Source organism: Rhincodon typus, chromosome 20 (assembly GCF_021869965.1).
Source record: "Rhincodon typus isolate 14 chromosome 20, sRhiTyp1.1, whole genome shotgun sequence".
Classification (NCBI taxonomy): Eukaryota; Metazoa; Chordata; class Chondrichthyes; order Orectolobiformes; family Rhincodontidae; genus Rhincodon; species Rhincodon typus.
The window spans coordinates 24,974,006-24,992,742 of record NC_063351.1 but is presented as its reverse complement, the minus strand read 5'-3'; the positions used below and the strand labels follow the sequence as shown (position 1 = coordinate 24,992,742).

Genomic DNA, 18,737 nt, shown 5'->3' with positions numbered 1-18,737 from the left:
ACTTTAAGGGCATTTAAATGGTCATTGGATAAACATATGGATGATAACGGAATAGTTTAGGTTAGATGGGCTTCAGATTGGTTTCACAGGTCGGCGCAACATCGAGGGCCGAAGGGCCTGTACTGCGCTGTAATGTTCTATGTTCTATGTTCTAAAACGGTCAATTGATGAGCAATCAAAAATAAATTATGAGACAATGTAACAAATACATTCAGAGAAGGAATCAAAGAAAGACCAAAGAGTTTATTTTTTAAGAGGGGTTGGCCTTAAAGAGGTAAAGGAGTTAGAAGGATTTCCTGAATCTTAGGCAATGCCAGGGCAGTTGAAATCAATGGCAGGGCAAGGCAAGAGGCTGCACAAGATGGGAAAGCAAGAAGGACAAAGAATTTGGGCATGACTGGGTCTGAGAGGATTATAATGCTAGAAGAAGCTGCAGAGATAGGGAATGACAAGCCATGCGGGATATAAGGCATAAAGATTAAAGTTTAAATTTGAGATGCTAAGGTACCTTAGCTCAGTTGGCTGGTTTGCAATGCAGCGTGATGCCAAAAGTGGGTTCAATTCCTGCACTGGCTAAGGTTACCACAAAAGACTCGCCTTCTCAAATTCTCCTCTTGCCTGAGTCCTGGTGACCCTCAAGTTAAACCACCACTGACTGTCTTTCTCTAATGAGAGAGCAGTCTTATGGTTTGGTAGGACTTTGGTGACTTTCGCCAACTCAGGATTGCGGGTTAACACGACTTGATATAGGACAGGGAATACGCTCAAACCTCTTTGAAAATGAATAGCAAAACGTTCTGCAACATTGAAATTTTATTTTGCTTTCATGAAGTCAGAAACTTTATCAATACTTTGATGTGATTTTCATCTTTTTGAAACAATAAAATTCAATCACAAACAAGGAAACTTAGAAAAAATGTGCTGAAGATGAAAATCTTTGTGGTTCTCCTGATGGATTAATACAGATTGGAGATGGCAGGGATTGTACTTTAAATCCAATTTATGACTGAGCCAAGAGAGAGGTGCTGCTTATTTAGTTCAGAAATCCATTCAAAGATAGGGAACTAGAGTGATAATTGTGAGACTCTGCATCTGGGAAGAGACACACTGGTTAGAAGTCAGGGACTAAAATGAAGCAGAACTGGGCACAGTATTACAGCTAAAATTCTGATTCAAGTTCACTTCTAATGAAGTAATTCACTAAGGCTGGACAAAGTACAGTAGCAGGATAATTAATTTACAAATTCAATCCAGCTTTGTGACTGATACAGATTGCGAACATGAGCATAAATCAGTAGAGTTGATTGGCCTGTTTCTGTGCTGTAAAATCTATGTCGTTCTAAATGTATTCTACAAACGAAAATGGAGATTGAAAATGCTTCCAGTTTCACCTTTTCAAACTCCAGTCAGATTAACATCCAATGGATGTTACACATGAATGGAAAAAAAATTAAAGGATCACATGAGGAGTGTTCCTGGCCTGAAACTAATAAGGTTCAAAGAATGAAATTAAAATATTCATCTGCACAATTGTCTATTGAGCACAGTGCATAAATGGTGTTGAAAACTTGAATGGTATTGTAATGTATTCAGTCCTTCCATGTGCAGCCACTTCACTTGCTGCACAAGCACAATGTAAAAGAAGCTGGAGTAGGGGTGATGCACAGTACGCACATAAATTACTAGGATTTGGCCACAAGTTCTACACACTATGAGCCAATTTTCTTCTTCCTTGCTGAAGCTAATTTACTCGCAAAAGTTGCTGCACTGCAAATAATTGAAATCTGCTTTTCTCTTCATACCGATAGGAAACAAAATGTTAGACAGCAGCTCAGACTTCAGAAATTAAATTGCAAAGTACAAAACAGGAAAAGCACCATCACGTTTTCCCATTAGGATTACTTCTCACATGCTGCACTCGTAGGGTTGGTTTAATTAAAGAAATGGGATCTTATCCATCAGTTAAGAGATAGTGGGTGCCTATGTTACCTTTTTTAGGGAAGGTTCTCTGCAAAAAGTATCACTCCAGTACTTACCTGGACAACAGCAGGAATTCCCCATGATCAAGGATCCTAGGAAGCAGAATAAATTTAGGACTCACACGAAAAGTGTTCATGGTCTCAAATGATCAATCAGATGCTGGTGGCTCCATTGGGAGGCAGCATGACCAGGGAGGTGCTGGCTGCTGCCTATACAACATCCATCCCAGGTCCAGTATCATCACTTGTGCCCTGGTCACATGTGGATATTGGCAGGGCAAGGGACAAGGGATGTGGTTGCACAGGGTGTGGGAATGGGGGTCAAAAGCAGTGTTAGGGGTTTGACTCTCAGAGAGTCTACCCCTCCCCCGGATCTCTTGCTTAGGAATTGAAAACCTTTGAATGAGGGATACCAATCCCATCCTACAATCCCCTTGGGATCCCACAAGCAGCTCAGCACAGGTTTGTTTGTCTCATTTCCCACATGATAAGTCCACTCCCAAGGTGATACCATCAGCAGCAAAAAGTGAAACTGTTAAGTGGGTATTAATTGCCTTCCTGCCATAGTCTTAATTGGTGTGGAGGTGGGAGTACAGCCGTGTCACCACTCATTCGCTCCTGAGTAAATTTCCTACCTCACCAACTTCCACAAAACCTGCTTTCCATTCCATCCAAACGGTCTACAAAGAGATCAGTAGCCCCTGAAGTTAGCTTCACCCATATGGGGAAGTGTCCTGTGGTGCCTTCCATTACAGTACTGAGGTCAGAAGTCCAGGACATGAAGGATTGTGAGCACAAATTCTATAGCAGAGCAGATACTGACAAATGGGCGTGTGTGTTGATTTTGCACTGATATTCTGGTGAAGATTAGATGTTATGATACTTCCATTCTTCCTGCACAGAAAACTTGTGCTAGGCCTTGTAGTAGTCCTCCCATCTAATCCTGAATGTAGTGACAAATGCCTTCCTGGAACTTCAGCAAAGTGTGGTAAGAGAGGGCGAGTCTCATAGCTGTAAGTGTTGTCTTTCAGATTGGATGAAACTTTAAATAATCAAGGTTCAGTCTGTCTTCTCAGGTAGATGCAGAATTCCCACTGAATTAATCTAAGTTGAGCTTATTTTCAGGAAAATTCTGTGAAGCCATGAGGAACAGGGGTGTTCCTCCGATACTATGGTGGCTGTGAACTACCACTCAGTGTTTTGCTCCTTTTCCGTTTTCCTGGACCTTACGTGAGGGTCTCTGCCAGTGAGCCTAACATTGATGTCTTTGCTCAGAGGAGCTGCATGTGCTAGCACAATCAGCCCTTGCAGATCAAAGCTGTTAATGCTGAAGTGGCCTAGGGAACAGCTCCTATTGATCTTCTTGGTTCAGGTACATGCTGACTCCACAGAGGCAGATCTACCCAATATATCTCATTAGATCACAATATTAGTCTAGGAAAATGGTCAGTGTTACGATATATACAATTACATCAAAAAATCTTGGCTAATGTCAGACCTTTACAGCTATTCAATGCTATCAATTTAATCCTTGGTAGTAATTCCTGTTGTAATGAGAGGTCAGTTCACTCAAATTTAGCAACACAAAATCCTATCTAAAGAGAATGAATGCTTATTTGAATGAAGGTTCAATAAATGATTGACAATGGCTTAGTCCTACCTTCCCTTCTCCACATTTGGTGCCTGTTAGCACAAGCCCTGGATCAGGCATATCATCCCCTAGATAGACATGTGTGCCACGGCACAAGATCTTTCCACCTTCTTGCAAGGGAATGTTAGTTTCTATGGAGACTGCATTTGTCCCAATGACAGGGCGGCTCGCTCCTCCCTGACATTGGATTTTCCCACACTGGGCATCTCTGTTAAGAAAAATAGACAGACTGTGTAACTGAGCACATGGAGTGGAAAGGTGATGGCTACAAATTACACTTTAGAATCCACAGAATAATTAAACTTTGGGAGATTATGTCAATCCATCGAGTTATATTAAAAATATCATCAATTGTGCCAAAATACTCAGCTAAATCCAGGAATTAAAAGTAAGTGACAAGTAACCCTTTTACTATCTTTAAACATCTTTCAAAATTTCTATTTTTTAATTAAACCATACAGCACACTGAGAATTCTGTTTTGTACTGATGATCACATTGAAAAGCGCATTGAAAGGAGAGTACCTGCAGAGAAATCCAAATTAATCCCTAATTTGTAATAATCTCTATGTGTAAAAAGTTTTTATATTTGTTGACAGTTGTTCATGCAGCCATTAGAGGCTTCTCATTCAGTGTAACATTTCTTTCCATATTTCCTAAGCCTGTCTGTTTTGATTGACTAAGTTACAAATAGGCCTCATTCAGCTTAGTTTGTAACTTTGGAAAATGTTCAATTTGCAGTTCATTTAAGTAATGTGTAGTTTGAGCTGCCAAATTTACTAGGCAATAAATAAATGATGAGGCTCCTGTGCACTGAATAAATGATTAGGCCTCAAGTAAAGTTGTTCTTGTGTATGTGGGGAGGATATTTTTGCTGAGTTAATAGCTGCTCAGGTACATATCAATATTCTGCTGGCAGAATTTATTCAGCCTTCAGCAAAAACAGTTTTACCTATTACATTTTAAAATTTAAAAGCAAGTAATACCGTTTCTCCTAGTTAACTCCTGTATGAAATGAGCAGTGTATTTGCCTTTAAAATAAAGCTTTAATATGTTTGATGAGCTTTACATTAAATTTGGTACAAGTTACCCCCATGAGCTGTTTTGCATATTCATTTGTTAGTTTTGTTCTGGGGTAAGACTGACGCTATAAAATAGTGGTCATATACTTAAGAATTTGTCTGCAAATATGAGACAAGCTTGTTGATCATCAGACTTTTTAAAAATATTACAATGTCTCTAAGAAGAGAAACATATTGTGTTTTTCATCCATGGGTAATTTGCAGATCGAATTTAGGGGGCCAGACTTTACAGTCAGCAATGAAGCGAAGGCATTTGCTGCTGCCACCAAAAGTAGCGGCCTGCAAAGATGTGACAATATTTTGGTACAAATATCCCCTTCTCAAATGTCAGTTTGAACCTTACAGCAATTCAAGGACATCCTCAGGCATCCAGCCACAGTAATGGCTGTAAGCAGTAAATAGGCAATCAATTTGAAGTATTCCCATAATCAGCAAACCAGGAAAGTAAAAGCACTGAATCTCCTCACTTTTAATTGTAAGTTTTACAAATGGCAAAGTAAATGCTTTGGATAGCAACATGGAATTTAGGTAAAAATTAAACCAGCTTAGCCACACTAGAAAAACAAATTAGATATATATGGAATTTCCTAACATAATAGAGCAATATGACATTCAATAAATATAAAACTGCTCTTTCAGGGCTATTAATAGCAATTGTGAACTAAGCTTGCTGTTAAAACCTAATTACACTCAAAAAAGTATAACATTTTCAAGAGTTGTAATGGCAAGACAACAAGGGTAAGAGTATAAGCTCTCACTATTTAATTATTTTCATTAATTGCTATCATGGGGACTTCAATAGTACAGGTGAAATGCAGAATCACCAATAGCTACTTCTGAAAATCTGGGACCAGCTTAGCACATGCAAATTCAGAAGGTGCTGTCTGAGACTTGACAAACTTTGTTTGTTTTCAATTGAAAGTTGAAGGATGAGGGGCGACCTGAACACTGTTTACAAAATTATGAGAGACATGGATAGAATTGATAGTCAATCATTTCTCCCAAGGTCCCATCCAGCTTGTTTGGTAAGACAGAAATGTGAATATGAAATGAGGCAAGTTGGACCATGAAAATGGCTTTAACAATCAATAACCCCCGAACAATGTTCAACTTGCCACTGCCTAATGAGAATCTTTCCATGCCGCTTGTGAAAAGCATATAAGATAGAGAGTGAGATACTCCTGAAGTCAGGGTAGCCACGAACCTCGCCATCGTCCATGAACTCAGACCCATATAAGATTCTGCCTTAAGTCTGAAGAAAGCGTGTAAAAGTTACAAATGTTCTTTAAAAATTGAAGACTGCAGATAGTAACTGAAAAAGGAATTCACATTCCCAACATATATGGTGAGTTTGTAAGAAATATCAAGAAATAGTGTTTTGTCCTTCAAGTACACTCTTATATAAAAACCCATCAGATGGAATCCTGCCTGCCTGGCCCATGAGAGTTAGATGTTATATCGTATCTCAGCTTCTCAGAGAAGACAGCACAGAACCACTTTTCACCTGAATTACAGAAACTGGTTGTTCAAGCTAATTTAGAAATAAAGGTCAACTCACAGGCTGCAATAACTTAAAAATTGAAAGCAAGGTCAGTTTATTGCATTCTGTTCAAATTTTTCTGTTTTAAGTGTAACGAATGCTTCTTAATGTCACCATCTGGTTTGAAATATAGTTTCATGATTGCACATAACTTTAAAAACTGAGAATGCTGGAGTATCCTTATTGCTACTTTCATAAATTCATGCATAGCAATCCAGAATTGACTTGGGATATTTTCACAAAAAAAAAAATGCTGGAATTGGTATGAAATGAGATGTTACTGCTTCACTGACTGTTCAAAAAGTAATTTTCTTGGTCAAAAGGCTTTTTCTATTAGCTATGGAATTCAGCCACCTGGGCCCAACTGGAAACATTCTTTTCATGAAAATATCTTAAATTTAAATGAACTCTAACTAAATATATCTCTGTGAGAATGATGTTCAGCATTTATGTGCTCAGCCTGCATCAGAGGTTCACTGCATGCTATAATCATTAGGGGGTGCTGTAGTTGTCCAGGACAGCTGCCTAAGTCTGATATAATGACCCGACATACAACAAGCAAATGTTCAGCAAGAGTTTCAGGTCTCTTACTGTACAAATGGTTTGCGATTGATCACAGTTTGTGCTGCGTATGCTTTGGTTGATCTTCTTAGGTGCATAGCAACCAAATCAGCAGTGCTCAAATGGATTGCTGAAGGTTCCCACCCAAAACATACATTTGATACCTTCTTCTTAACTGAACGTGGAACCAAGAGGAGCCTGGCATTCTGGCTCGCTGAATTTACCCTTTGCCCCAGGTGGGTAATGGTGCCTCCAAGACTGCAACAGGCCCATCCCATCACCACCCAGCTCCACTCACCCTTTTCATAAGTAACATACAAGTGAAGCTTGTGAAAAACCTTGCTGCAGTTCAATCAACAGTTTCATTAGATGTATGCAGTGGGCTTATAACGTTGCTCACACCTACTTTTGCTACAATCTAACTTCCAGACCTTTGCATTTCCTCACAAATTATGATTATTGGAACTTAAATTGAAAATATCCCACAGACAGGCATCCTGTTGCATAAAATGTTAATAGAGATACTCTCTCTATATCAGTACAGAAATTAGTTTCTTTGAGTGCAATAGAATGGTAGTCACTGTAAATAACCAGAAAATGGGTAGCCTAAGCAAAGCATCAAGGATCTCAGGACTTGAAATGTCAACTCTGTTTTCTCTCCACAGATGCTGCCAGACCTGCTGAGCTTCTACAGCAGTTCTTGTTTCTGTTTGCTTCAGATCTCCAGTATCCACAATCCATTGTTTTGTTGTATCAATCTGAACTGCTGGGGGAAAATGAAACAATCATATTCGCTAGTTGGTGTTGGCTCCTAAAGAAATCTGAAGCTATCCTTTGGAAATTTGATCTAAGCTGCTTGGAAAATCAGGCAGTAATGTAGGCAAAAACGCTAAAGTTCTGGTGAAATTGGGGAATCAGAGTTGGACATCCAATCAGATTTTCCGGGAACTTGAATAAGTGGATAAACAGCTCTATTGCACTAATAGAACATTAGACATTATAGAGATAGATCTAACGTTAGCCTTTGGAAATTTGGATATCATGGATGTAAAGTAAATTCAGATTGGATATACATATTCAATTAATTTTTAAGGAATAATGATTTTGCCATTGCAGAAAATCAAGTCTGGTGGAAAATTAAACGCCGGTTACAAATAATATAACCAACATTGCTTGAAAATTGATCCTTTTGGCTCTAAAAAGAGCATCATTTACTACGGGCCTTTAAGTTAATCAGTTACACAAGGGTGTATAAGAGTCAAACAGATCACAGATACACTGCTCCTAGGTCACAGATGAAATAAGGTGGAAGAGTTATATCACAACTAAGTAAAAAATAAAACAGGCCTCTACCTTCTAGGTTACTTAAATTTATACTCATCTAAAATTCTCATAACACATAAGAGGTACTAATTCTTCAAAGATGAAATCCTCCATTCATGGGGCAGGCAATATAAACTCACACAATATAACAAAAACAAGTGATGTGTGCTAAGTAGGGAGCAGATCTAAAGAAAATGATTAAAAACATAGGGCTAATTGGAAGTTCATACAAGTTTCTGTATTTTTGTATGTCTTTATTTACATCAATTTACAGAGTGGAAACTGTTTGTGTCTTGAGAAGATAAAAGATGTATGTTTGTACCTGATGTCACATTTTGCAAACAGACCAGTCGAGTCCTTCCCACAATTACCATATGGGTCACCTGCTGAGTTAACTCTTTCAAAGCAGATTCCAGGGGCAGGTTTGGCACCTAAAGGAGTTGGAACAATTTTGGTTACTTTTATGAATACTTGTCCAGGCGAATAAAGTGCTAAGAAGTGGAACTACCTCTCATCTTATACCAAAGACAGAACTAAACTGGTGAATTATGAAAGAATACTCTTCACTTATTAGAAAAGTATTCAGTGTACGGATTTCATAAAACATAAAATTTGATATATTACCATTGAGTACAGAGGTTAAGCTTTTCAAATCTATTCAGAACAACCTCTGATCAAAATGAACCAAAGAAATATGTCATGAACTATCCATTCCTCACTCGTTCAAGTCCACACCAAGGTAATATATGCTTCAAACTTCTCTCCAGCTGGAGCTAATACCATTTCATTAATATCAGTGTCCTTGTGTAGAAAGATTGACCATTAGCCATGAAGATAGCACAACCCTTTTTCTAATGATTCTCTATAATAATAATACCGTCATTCATTGGAAAATTCAGAATTACGTGCTTCTCAACTTTTGTGGTAGCTGCTTCAGGTAGGCATTTGATCCTAGATGAGAAATTGAAGATGATATAACAATACCCTGAGAGAAGCTTCATGGGATGTGCTAAATTATAATTCATGATGTATCATAGAGCAGAACACAGATTTTTGTCTCTTTGATACCACACAGTAGGGATGTTCTAGTTTGTATTCGGTTTGCAGAGATAGTGTGCTTTCACAAATGTAGTAAGCAAAGCAAGCTTAACAGGGAGGTTAATCTGGGGTCCCTCACACATGTCCAAACATTTAGTTTAAGAGCTTCATGTCTAGAACGTTGGCAGTACATTATATTGTTCTCTCTCCATGAAGTTAATGATAGTAAATATTTATAATAATTTAATTATAAAAGGTAAGAGTTGAAGTAGAACCATTATCAGTAGAATGATTTGACTCCTCTCATATAAATTAACCAATTTATTGGAACTCTTTAAGAGAATAACGTGTGTTGTGCATAAAGGCAAGCCTGTATTGAATTTCCAAAAGGCTTTTGACAAGGTTGTACGTAAAAGATTATTGCGTAAAAGATGAGTTCACGGTATAGGGGACAACATATTAGCACAGTAAATGGCTGGATGCCAGGCAGAAGACAGCGAGTATGCATAAAAGGGTCGTTTTCAGATTGATAGGATGTGAATGAGTGAGGTCCCTCAATGTCTGTGCTGAGCCCATAATGTATTACAATTTATTTCAATGACTTGAAGAACTCGTGGCTAAATTTGCAGATGGCACAAAGATAGGTAGGCAAGTGTGCTTTAAAAAGACACAACTAGGATACAGACCAACATAAATAGGTTAGTGAGTGGGCAAAAGCTTGGCAGATGGAGTATTGTCAGAAAATGTAAAGTTGTTCACTTTGGCATTAAGAATGAAAAGCAGTGTATTCCTTAACTGAAACAAGTACATAGAGGCTGGTATCCCATCACCAAGTCACCTTTAATTTACATGGGCTGTAACCAGCCAGTTGAAAGCCAGTGCCTAGGCTGAAGAGACTTTCTGAATCTCCTGTTTATATCGGTCAGCCAGGGGTCCCTGATTGGCCCAAGTTAACAACCCCAATCAAGAATCTCATAGCCAATAAGATCCATCTGGCCAGGATTCCAATCACTGCATCAAGCTTTACTTGAACTGCAGAATTTCAGGTGCAGAGGGATTGAGGTGCATTAGCCACAGTGTGTAGTATGCAGGTATAGCAATTAATTAAGAAGCCTAATGGGATGCTATCCTTTATTAAAGGAGAAAATGAACATAATAGTAAGGATGTTATGCTTCAGTCATGCAGGGCATTGGTGAGATCACATCTCAAATACTGAGTGCAGTTTTGATCTCCTTATTTAACAAATGATATAAATTTGTCGGAGGTAGTTCAGAGGAAGTTTACTAGATTGATACATAGAATGAGCAAATTATTTTACAGGGAAAGATTGGTTAGGCTGTAACTGTTTTCACTGTATTTTTGAAGAGTGAGGGATGATTTATTTGAATTTGATAAGATCCTGAATGGTCTTGACAAGATGAATGTGGAAAGGATGTCTCTCCTTGTTGGTGAGTCCAGAGCCAAGAAACACTACTTTACAATTAGGGGTGATCCTTGTAGAACAGTGATGAAAGGAATGCTTTTCTTAGAAAAGTTGGAACTCTACCTCAGAAGGTGATGGAGATTGTTTCATTAAATATTTTTAAGATAGAGGTAGATAGATTCTTGTTAGGCAAGGGATGTTCTAGTTCTAGTTTGTATTTGGTTTGCAGAGATAGTGTGCTTTCACAAATGCAGTAAGCAAAGCAAGCTTAACAGGGATAGATATGAATTCAGAAAACAATCAGATCAATCATGATCTTATGGAATAACAGAGCATGCTTGAAGGGTTGAATTGTCTACTCTGCTCCTAAGTATTATACACAATATGACATTGTAAAGGGATCAGATCCTTAATAGCAATTTTAAGATCTTGACTTGAATACACTCAAAAATATTTTCTATGCTGTATGATAGTTAGATTTAAAATCATGATTTACCTGGTCCCCAAAGAGTAATACACTGTTGCTCATGGGTCTGACACATCCCATTGTAACAGTAACCATCCTTCTTATGACAGGGCTGCCCATCATGCAGATACACATTAGCTGGACACTGTGCATTTGTTCCAGTGCAAAATTCAGGTAGATCACAAGAATTGCTGGAATCTCTGCAAGGGGTTCCTGGTGGCTTCAGCTGTAAATATATATTATCACAAAAAAATCAATGAGCTGAAAGTTACATCGTGTATTTTAAAATTTTGAAAATAGAATGAAAGTCATTCACTGATATAACTAAATTTACAGTACATGTTAATCTCAACATTTTACATAGATTCAATAAATATTTTAAGCAAATTTAAAGTGGCTATATTTAAATAGAGGCAATAATATTGGATGACACCATGGGAGTAAATTCTACAGAGATTCATGCAAGTCTCTTGTGCCCCTAAGACCATTTTTCTGGGGTTTCTGTGCATCTACAATGAAAACTATGGCAGATGGACAGATGAACCCATATGATAATTCATTCTCATGTGTCGCATATTCATCATTATTGCTTCCTACACAGCATCCTACATATGCCAGTATTAACTTGCTGGACTTATAATCCAGGACACTGACTATTAATAGTAAACACAAACTCCAATTCCACTGTGGCAGTTTGAGAATTAGAATTTAATCATCTATTTTGTATTTGTTCATGGGTTGTGGATGAAGGAAGCAGTTATTGCTTATCTCTAACTGTCCTTGAGAAGATGTTGGTGAGCAGCATTTTTGAACTGCTGCAGTCCATGTGGTATGAATACATCCACCGCACTGACAGAAAAGAAGTTCCAGAATTTTGACCCACAACTGCAATCTCATTGTAATCATACATAGGTAAAGAATGCATACTCATGACATCCACATTGGGGAATGAAATAAAAAGATGGATAGGTTTCTATCATTACAAGGCAACAGAATAACGGAAAGAAAGTTTAAATGGCTTTGCAGAAATTATTTTGGAGGAAGACTTTGCAGCAATATCCATCATAGTTATGATGTCCTTTTAAAAAAGGTGAGGCAACAACATGCAAATAATTGGGGATCTGACTGACTCTTTGAGCTTCTTGAATTTTTAGGGCCCTTTAGCAACAGTCATCTCCCACCCTGACATCTCTCCAGTGGTAAGCTTCCAAGCACATTTAGCAACACTGGAAAGAACCCACTGAAATTATTCAAATAAATCTGGAAAATTTATGACAGCATTGAATCAGGCCACATGTGGAATCACATTTCTAACAGCACAGAAGGTCTTATCGCATTGTGGTAGTGTTCCTGCCTCTGCAGTCCTACCTCAGGACTTGAGGTAAGTTATGTCATAACGTGGCCAAACAGTTGAATAGCAATTTATAAATCATTCAGATGAAAGTATGGCAGATGGTAAGAGTGAAAGAATTTCCTGGCCAGCCAGAACCATGTGGTAGCTGCAGGGCCACAGCCTCACGGGTTAAAAAACTACATGACCAGTCTCTTGCCATGATCAAAAAGCATACTAATTCTGAGGGGCTACTACACACACTTCTAGCAGCATTTCTACCAAAACTTTGATGGAATGATTTTTCTGGCAGTTTGCATAATGGAAGTAATTGCCATTAAAATTAAGTGAAACTGCTGGCTGTGTTTTTTCAAGTATTGTTACTAATACAAATGCCATGCCATCCCTAGCCAAATTATAGCACTCATTTCCAATATAAACAGATTGAATGAAGATATATGAAAGTGTCACATAGTGTATGATTAAATTCTTTTCTTCTATTAGACTTCTAAGGGTTTAATTTTCCACCTTTGCAGCACCACCAGTGGCCCTCATATGCTGGCAATACATTTCAGAAATTTGGAAATATGCTATACTCTGTTTACCTCTCCATCAACTTAAGTGGTAGCAAATTTGTGCCTTTTTCACATTCAAATGTCTATACACAGTAATAATGGTTGAATTTCTGCATGGTAGCAGCATGAAAGTGGAAAGTTATCTCATATTGATCTCATAACCTGTTATAGATTTAGAACACTCTTATACCAGTCTGCTACTCTATATTTTATTGTATTAAATGGATAAAGATTATAAATTAACTAAAAACCTTTCCTTTCATAGCTGATCTTTGACTTGTCCTATAGATGTCCCCAGTGAATCAGTTATTAATTGGGCTGCAGTTTTCCTGGGCTCCACTTCAACTCAGGCTTCCATCAGATTTACCTTTAGTACCAATGAAGCTGAAACTTGACATAGCTTGTCACTTTTGTTTAAAATATTGATCTCATCTCGAACTTGGCCACAGAGGAGCAAAGCAAACTACTGCATTTCAAGCAGCCATTGGAACAATGAAAACATTTGCAGTGATATTGAAGGTCATGCTTAATGGCAAAGTAGAATAAGAGCACAATTTCATCAATTTACACTTTGGAGAAGATGAAAATGTTACTTTCTAAGGATGTGGAATAAAACTTAAAAAAGGGAGAGATGCAAGCAAAAAAGCATAAATAGCAATACCAGAAATCTGAAAAAAACAGAAAAATAAACAAAATTTACTCAGTAAGTTGGGCAGAATTTGAAGAGTAATTGAGGCTCAGCAGTCAATCACTGAGTCTTAAAGTCTTCAATAGACTGGAAGATATTAAAAATGAGTACTATTTGAAAAAAGAACAGAACCCCTCAAGTCCTTTTAAAATCTTTCTCCTCTCACCTTGCTCTCTAGTTTTGGACTCTGCCACCTCCAGGAAAAAGACCACAGCTATTCACCCTATCCCCTTCATGATTTTATAAACCTCTATAAGGTCACCACTCAGTCTCCGATGTTCCAGGGACAAAAACCCCACCCTAATCATCCTCTCGCAATAACTCAACCACTCCAGTCCTAGCAACATTCCTGTAAATCTTTTCTGCACCCTCTCAAGTTTAACAACATTCTTCCTGTAGAAGGATGACCAGAATTGTATGCAGTATTCTCAAAGGTCCCCCTCCAATGCCTTGTACAGCCACAACATGACGTCCCAACTCCTATACTCAATGTTCTGATGAATGAAAGCAAGTGTGCCAAATGTCTTCACCACCTGTCTATCTGCGATTATACTTTCAAGCAACTATGCACCTGCAGCCCTAGGACTCTTTGTTCGGCAACACTCCCCAAGGCCCTACCATTAGTTGGATATGTCCTGGCCTGGTTTGCTTTACCAAAATGCAACACCTCACATTTATTTAAATTAACCTCCATCTGCCAGTTCTCGGCCCTTGGCCCATCTGATCAAGGTCCTGTCGTACTCTGAGATAATCTTCTTCACTGTCCACTATACCCCCTACTTTGGTGTCATCTGCAAATTTACTAACCAGACCTCCTATGTTCAAATCCAAATCATTTATATAAATGATGAAATGCAGTGCAGCCAGCACTGATCCTTGTGGCTGGTCACGGGCCTCCAGTCCGAAAAGCAACCATCTACCATCACCTCTGTCTCCTACCTTCAAGCCAATTTTGAATTCAATTGGCTATGACCCCTGGATCCCATGCAATCTAATTTTACTAACCAGTCTACCACACAGGACCTTGTCAAGCTTTCCTTTCCTGAGCCCTGATGGCTGATTTCTGTTTCTTCACAGATGTTGCTGGATCTGTTGAGTATTTCCATGATAGAAATGAGATCTGTTTATAATGGATGGCATGCAAATTTTTCATGTGTTTAACATATACGAGCTAATTTACTTATATTCATATCTCATTCCCAGGCCACAGAGGTTGAGGTTGAGTTGTTCCCAGTCATTTAACAATGTTGCTACATGACTGAACACTAGCAGTTGCGTGACTAACATAAATTAGTGTTTCCTCCACCCTAAGGAAGGGTTGGTGTATCTACAGTACATTGTGACTTTCCTAAAGGTTGAAGAAGGACAAGGAATATGATCTACTGAATTTAGAAGATATATGTGACGCCTTGGTGTTGTATTTGTGGAGAGGAAGCAAATTAGGGAAGAGCATATCTAGGTGTGTACAGTTATTAGAGGCAACCTTCACCTGCTTTGTGTTCAAAATTGCTATCTATAACCAAAATCGCCTCACCTTGTTGCCTGGTCTGGCATTCCAACCAAAATCATAAATCCACTCTGTGAGAATTCACAAATGTGGATCCAAATGCCTTGTCAGGCAGAATGTTTTATCAATGCAGTGCAACACTCTTCTTTTGATTGAGTTTCTCTTTATTCTACAGTGTGTTCTACATCCGTTCATTATCTAATAATTTCAGTTCATCCTGAATCTCTATCTCATATCATGTTACTTGCAGTGAGCGGAATGTAATGACTCCTGTAGAGTGGATCTAGAGGCAGTGGGTAGGGGGAGGGGTCAAAGTAATTGGGCAGGAAGGAGTGGGGTGGCGATCCCAATGCCTTCCTTTTTCATTTCCTTTTGATTTAATTCAGGGCAGAAAGGCTATCCTGCCTGGAAGCCAATCAAGGCTCTTAGGCAACCATAGAATCATAGAAACTGAAATAACTGCGGATGCTGTAAATCAGGAACAAAAACAAAGTTGCTGGAAAAGCTCAGCAGGTCTGGCAGCATCTGTGAAGTAAAAAACAGAGTTAACGTTTCGGGTCCAGTGACCCTTCCTCAGGATCATAGAATCCCTACAGTGTGGAAACAGGCCCTTCGGCCCAACAAGGCCACACCGACCCTCAGAGCATCCCACCCAGACCCATTCCCCTAGCCTTTCCCTGTCACCCACCCAATCCCTGGACACTTTGGGCAATTTAGCATGGCCAATCCACCTAGCTTCCACATCTTTGGACTGTGGGAGGAAACCAGAGCACCTGGCAGAAATCCACACAGACACGGGTAGAATGTGCAAACTCCACACAGACAGTCGCCCGAAGTTGGAATTGAACCTGGGTCCCTGGCACTGTGAGGCAGCAGTGCTAACCGCTGAGTTACCATGCCACCCCTTCAGGTCTCCTCTTCCCACTGTCACTGAGGCCAGAAAGGGAGACCCCACCAAACCCGTCCCACTTAGCTCTGAGGCTCCATCTCTGATCTTCCTTCATGGCCACACTTCTGCACTGGCTCTGGTCACCTCCAGCGATGGCATTCACTGGTGATGGAGATCTGATTGGTCAGCAGCTCTGAAGGATGTCCATCCTGCACCAGAATTCCGAGAGAGAAATTTCCTTCACATGAGCTGAGAGGCTCAAAAGAAGGAATAAATCCCATCAGTCATCCTGAAAATGTCCAGGACAATGTTGCTACCATTAGGTATCCCTGCCACGTCTATTAAATTCTGCTCAGCTTTAGAGATATGTGTTTACGAAGATTCATGATTTAGAAACTGAAGATATAAAAATGTTTTTTTTTTGAGAGAAAGAAGTAAGCCAAGTTCTCAAAAGATTCCATTACCTTACAGTCTTCGCAGCAAAGTCCATGTGCACAAACTGCTTCAGGCTTCAGACTGCAGGTACTTGCATTACAGCAGGGATTGGTACATTCCTCAAAGAAAGCAGATCTATTTATGTCTATACATTTCTATTCAATAATCAAATCAATAGACAATACGAAAACGTTTTGACTTGTAATTATTATTAGGTAACAGTGCACAAACGCCTGTCTGCATACAATGAAAGATACAAATCTCGATAATTTTGAATCATTTACTAAAAAAAAGTCATCTATTGATAGGATTGTCTGAACTATTCTGCATGCTACATTCAGATTTTCATTTATCCCATAGGAGTGGTGACTGGAAAATGCAATAACATAAATGAGCTCATTTGATTGGCTGATAACATTTTGAAAAACACAACAAACTCACTACATGTGTTGAACTCAGATATCTCACCAAACCTTGATCACCAATTCAAACCACGTGCTAGAACATTTTCCTAATGTGATAGTTGACAATTTCACCCAGAACTTCTCAAAGATATCGCTTTTTTTTTGCCGCTACCAATATTGGGATATGGTCAGATAGCATGCTCTATTTATTTCTGTAAAGAAAGGCCATGTAGTCCATCATTATCTGTTTGGCCAGATAAAAGTGAATTACCCTAATATTTGTAGCGTCTATTGCTCATTCCATTACTGCAGGATTTTTGCTTTATCTGTAAAAGGTAAGGTTACCATAGTCCTACTGGACCACAGGGTGGCTCTCTCAGCACAGAGAGACAACCAGTGCTGGTTTGACCTAAGGGTTACCATGTCTCAGGTGAGGGGACAGTTTGAGGAGAGTCCTTCACAGTAACCTCAGCCGGTGAGAATTGAACCCGCACTCTTTGGTTGGACACTTGGATTGTGAAGCAGAGTGATACCAGCAGCAGGGATTGGTATCTCTATAGTCCTCTGGGACTATGGCAACTTTACCTTGCTTTATTGTAAATTTATACAGACAATATACAGTATTATTCTGGGACAGCATGCATTATGTTTTAAAATGTGGGTTGTGTAGTTTGGAAGTTGATGTTTTTACTACTGCATGTATGAACGTTTTGATTGCACACATGGGATTTAGAATCAGCTATGTCTTTTGTCCAAAGAGTGATTTACTATAGTAATATTTAATACAATGTACAGTTACATTAAGTATGTTGGCCATAAGCATTTCTATTCTGCACTTATTTTGTGAAAAACCTCTGCACAGAATTAAGCTTGATACTCATCCCCAAAGAGTGAATTGCAAATTGTACAAGACTAAGAAACAAATTTAGTGCCTCTTTCATTGCCTTACTTCGAGTTCACCACAGTCACACTCCTCGCCCTCCTCCACGTATCCATTGCCACACTTCTGCCCACCATAGAGCTCTTTTACTTCTGGCATGTTGAAGAGACACATTCCAACTCCCTTTTCCAGGCTACTGTCCAGGTCTTTCTTGCTACAGCTGCTAAAGACTGTGGGAAAAGGATAGCTGAAAAGAAAACAGGGGTAAGCCTAAGTGTGCAACTCAATGCAATGGTATTTGTTACATCCTCTTTCTTCTTTATCAGTTTACATAAATAGCAACAGGATACACATTGTAAAGAAAGGAAAGACTAATTAATTAACATATTTGGTTTGAAAACTAAGATTCCGGGCTTAACCTTGCAAACAACATGCAGCATTTGTTATAACATGTACAATTTGGACTGGGATCATCGGCAGAAGATTAAAACATTTCACATAATGCTGATGTTTACAACTAAAACACACCGAATCAATTCCCAATGGTTGCTGCAATACTTAAAAAACACAACTTTGTATAAAGCTCATCTTAATGCCTAAATCTAATATGCTGAATTTTCCCAAAAATCAACTAACTTGATTTTGAGAAGTTTCACTGCAGTTCTCACCCTGAGCTCCAGTGCATTATCTCATGCAACTCTCCATAGCTCACCTCAATAAGCACGCCTCTACGGTGCTACTCTTGCACTATCATATACCAAACAGCGGCAGAAGTACTTGCTGCTAACAGCACCTTCTGGGATTCGTGCCAACACCATCAACTTCAAAGCTCAGCTGTGCACAAAGCCAAATGCTGCTAGACAGGGATAACAAGGTGTAGAGCTGGATGAACACAGCAGGCCAAGCAGCATCAGAGGAGTAGGAAGGCTGACGTTTCGGGCCTAGACCCATTTCTGAAGAAGGGTCT

General features: G+C 39.0%; 1 protein-coding gene across 1 annotated transcript in view; it reads right to left on the bottom strand.

Moving 5' to 3' along the window:
• LOC109928464 (disintegrin and metalloproteinase domain-containing protein 12) overlaps positions 1–18,737 on the bottom strand; it is a gene marked incomplete at its 5' end in the record, with an annotated part of 66,000 nt that overhangs the window by 3,094 nt on the left and 44,169 nt on the right. The window contains 5 exons of the mRNA XM_048609187.1: positions 3,640–3,838; positions 8,457–8,565; positions 11,093–11,288; positions 16,516–16,605; positions 17,840–18,017. Of these exons, the coding sequence (XP_048465144.1) occupies positions 3,640–3,838; positions 8,457–8,565; positions 11,093–11,288; positions 16,516–16,605; positions 17,840–18,017 (772 nt within the window). The remainder of the gene's footprint in view (positions 1–3,639; positions 3,839–8,456; positions 8,566–11,092; positions 11,289–16,515; positions 16,606–17,839; positions 18,018–18,737) is intronic.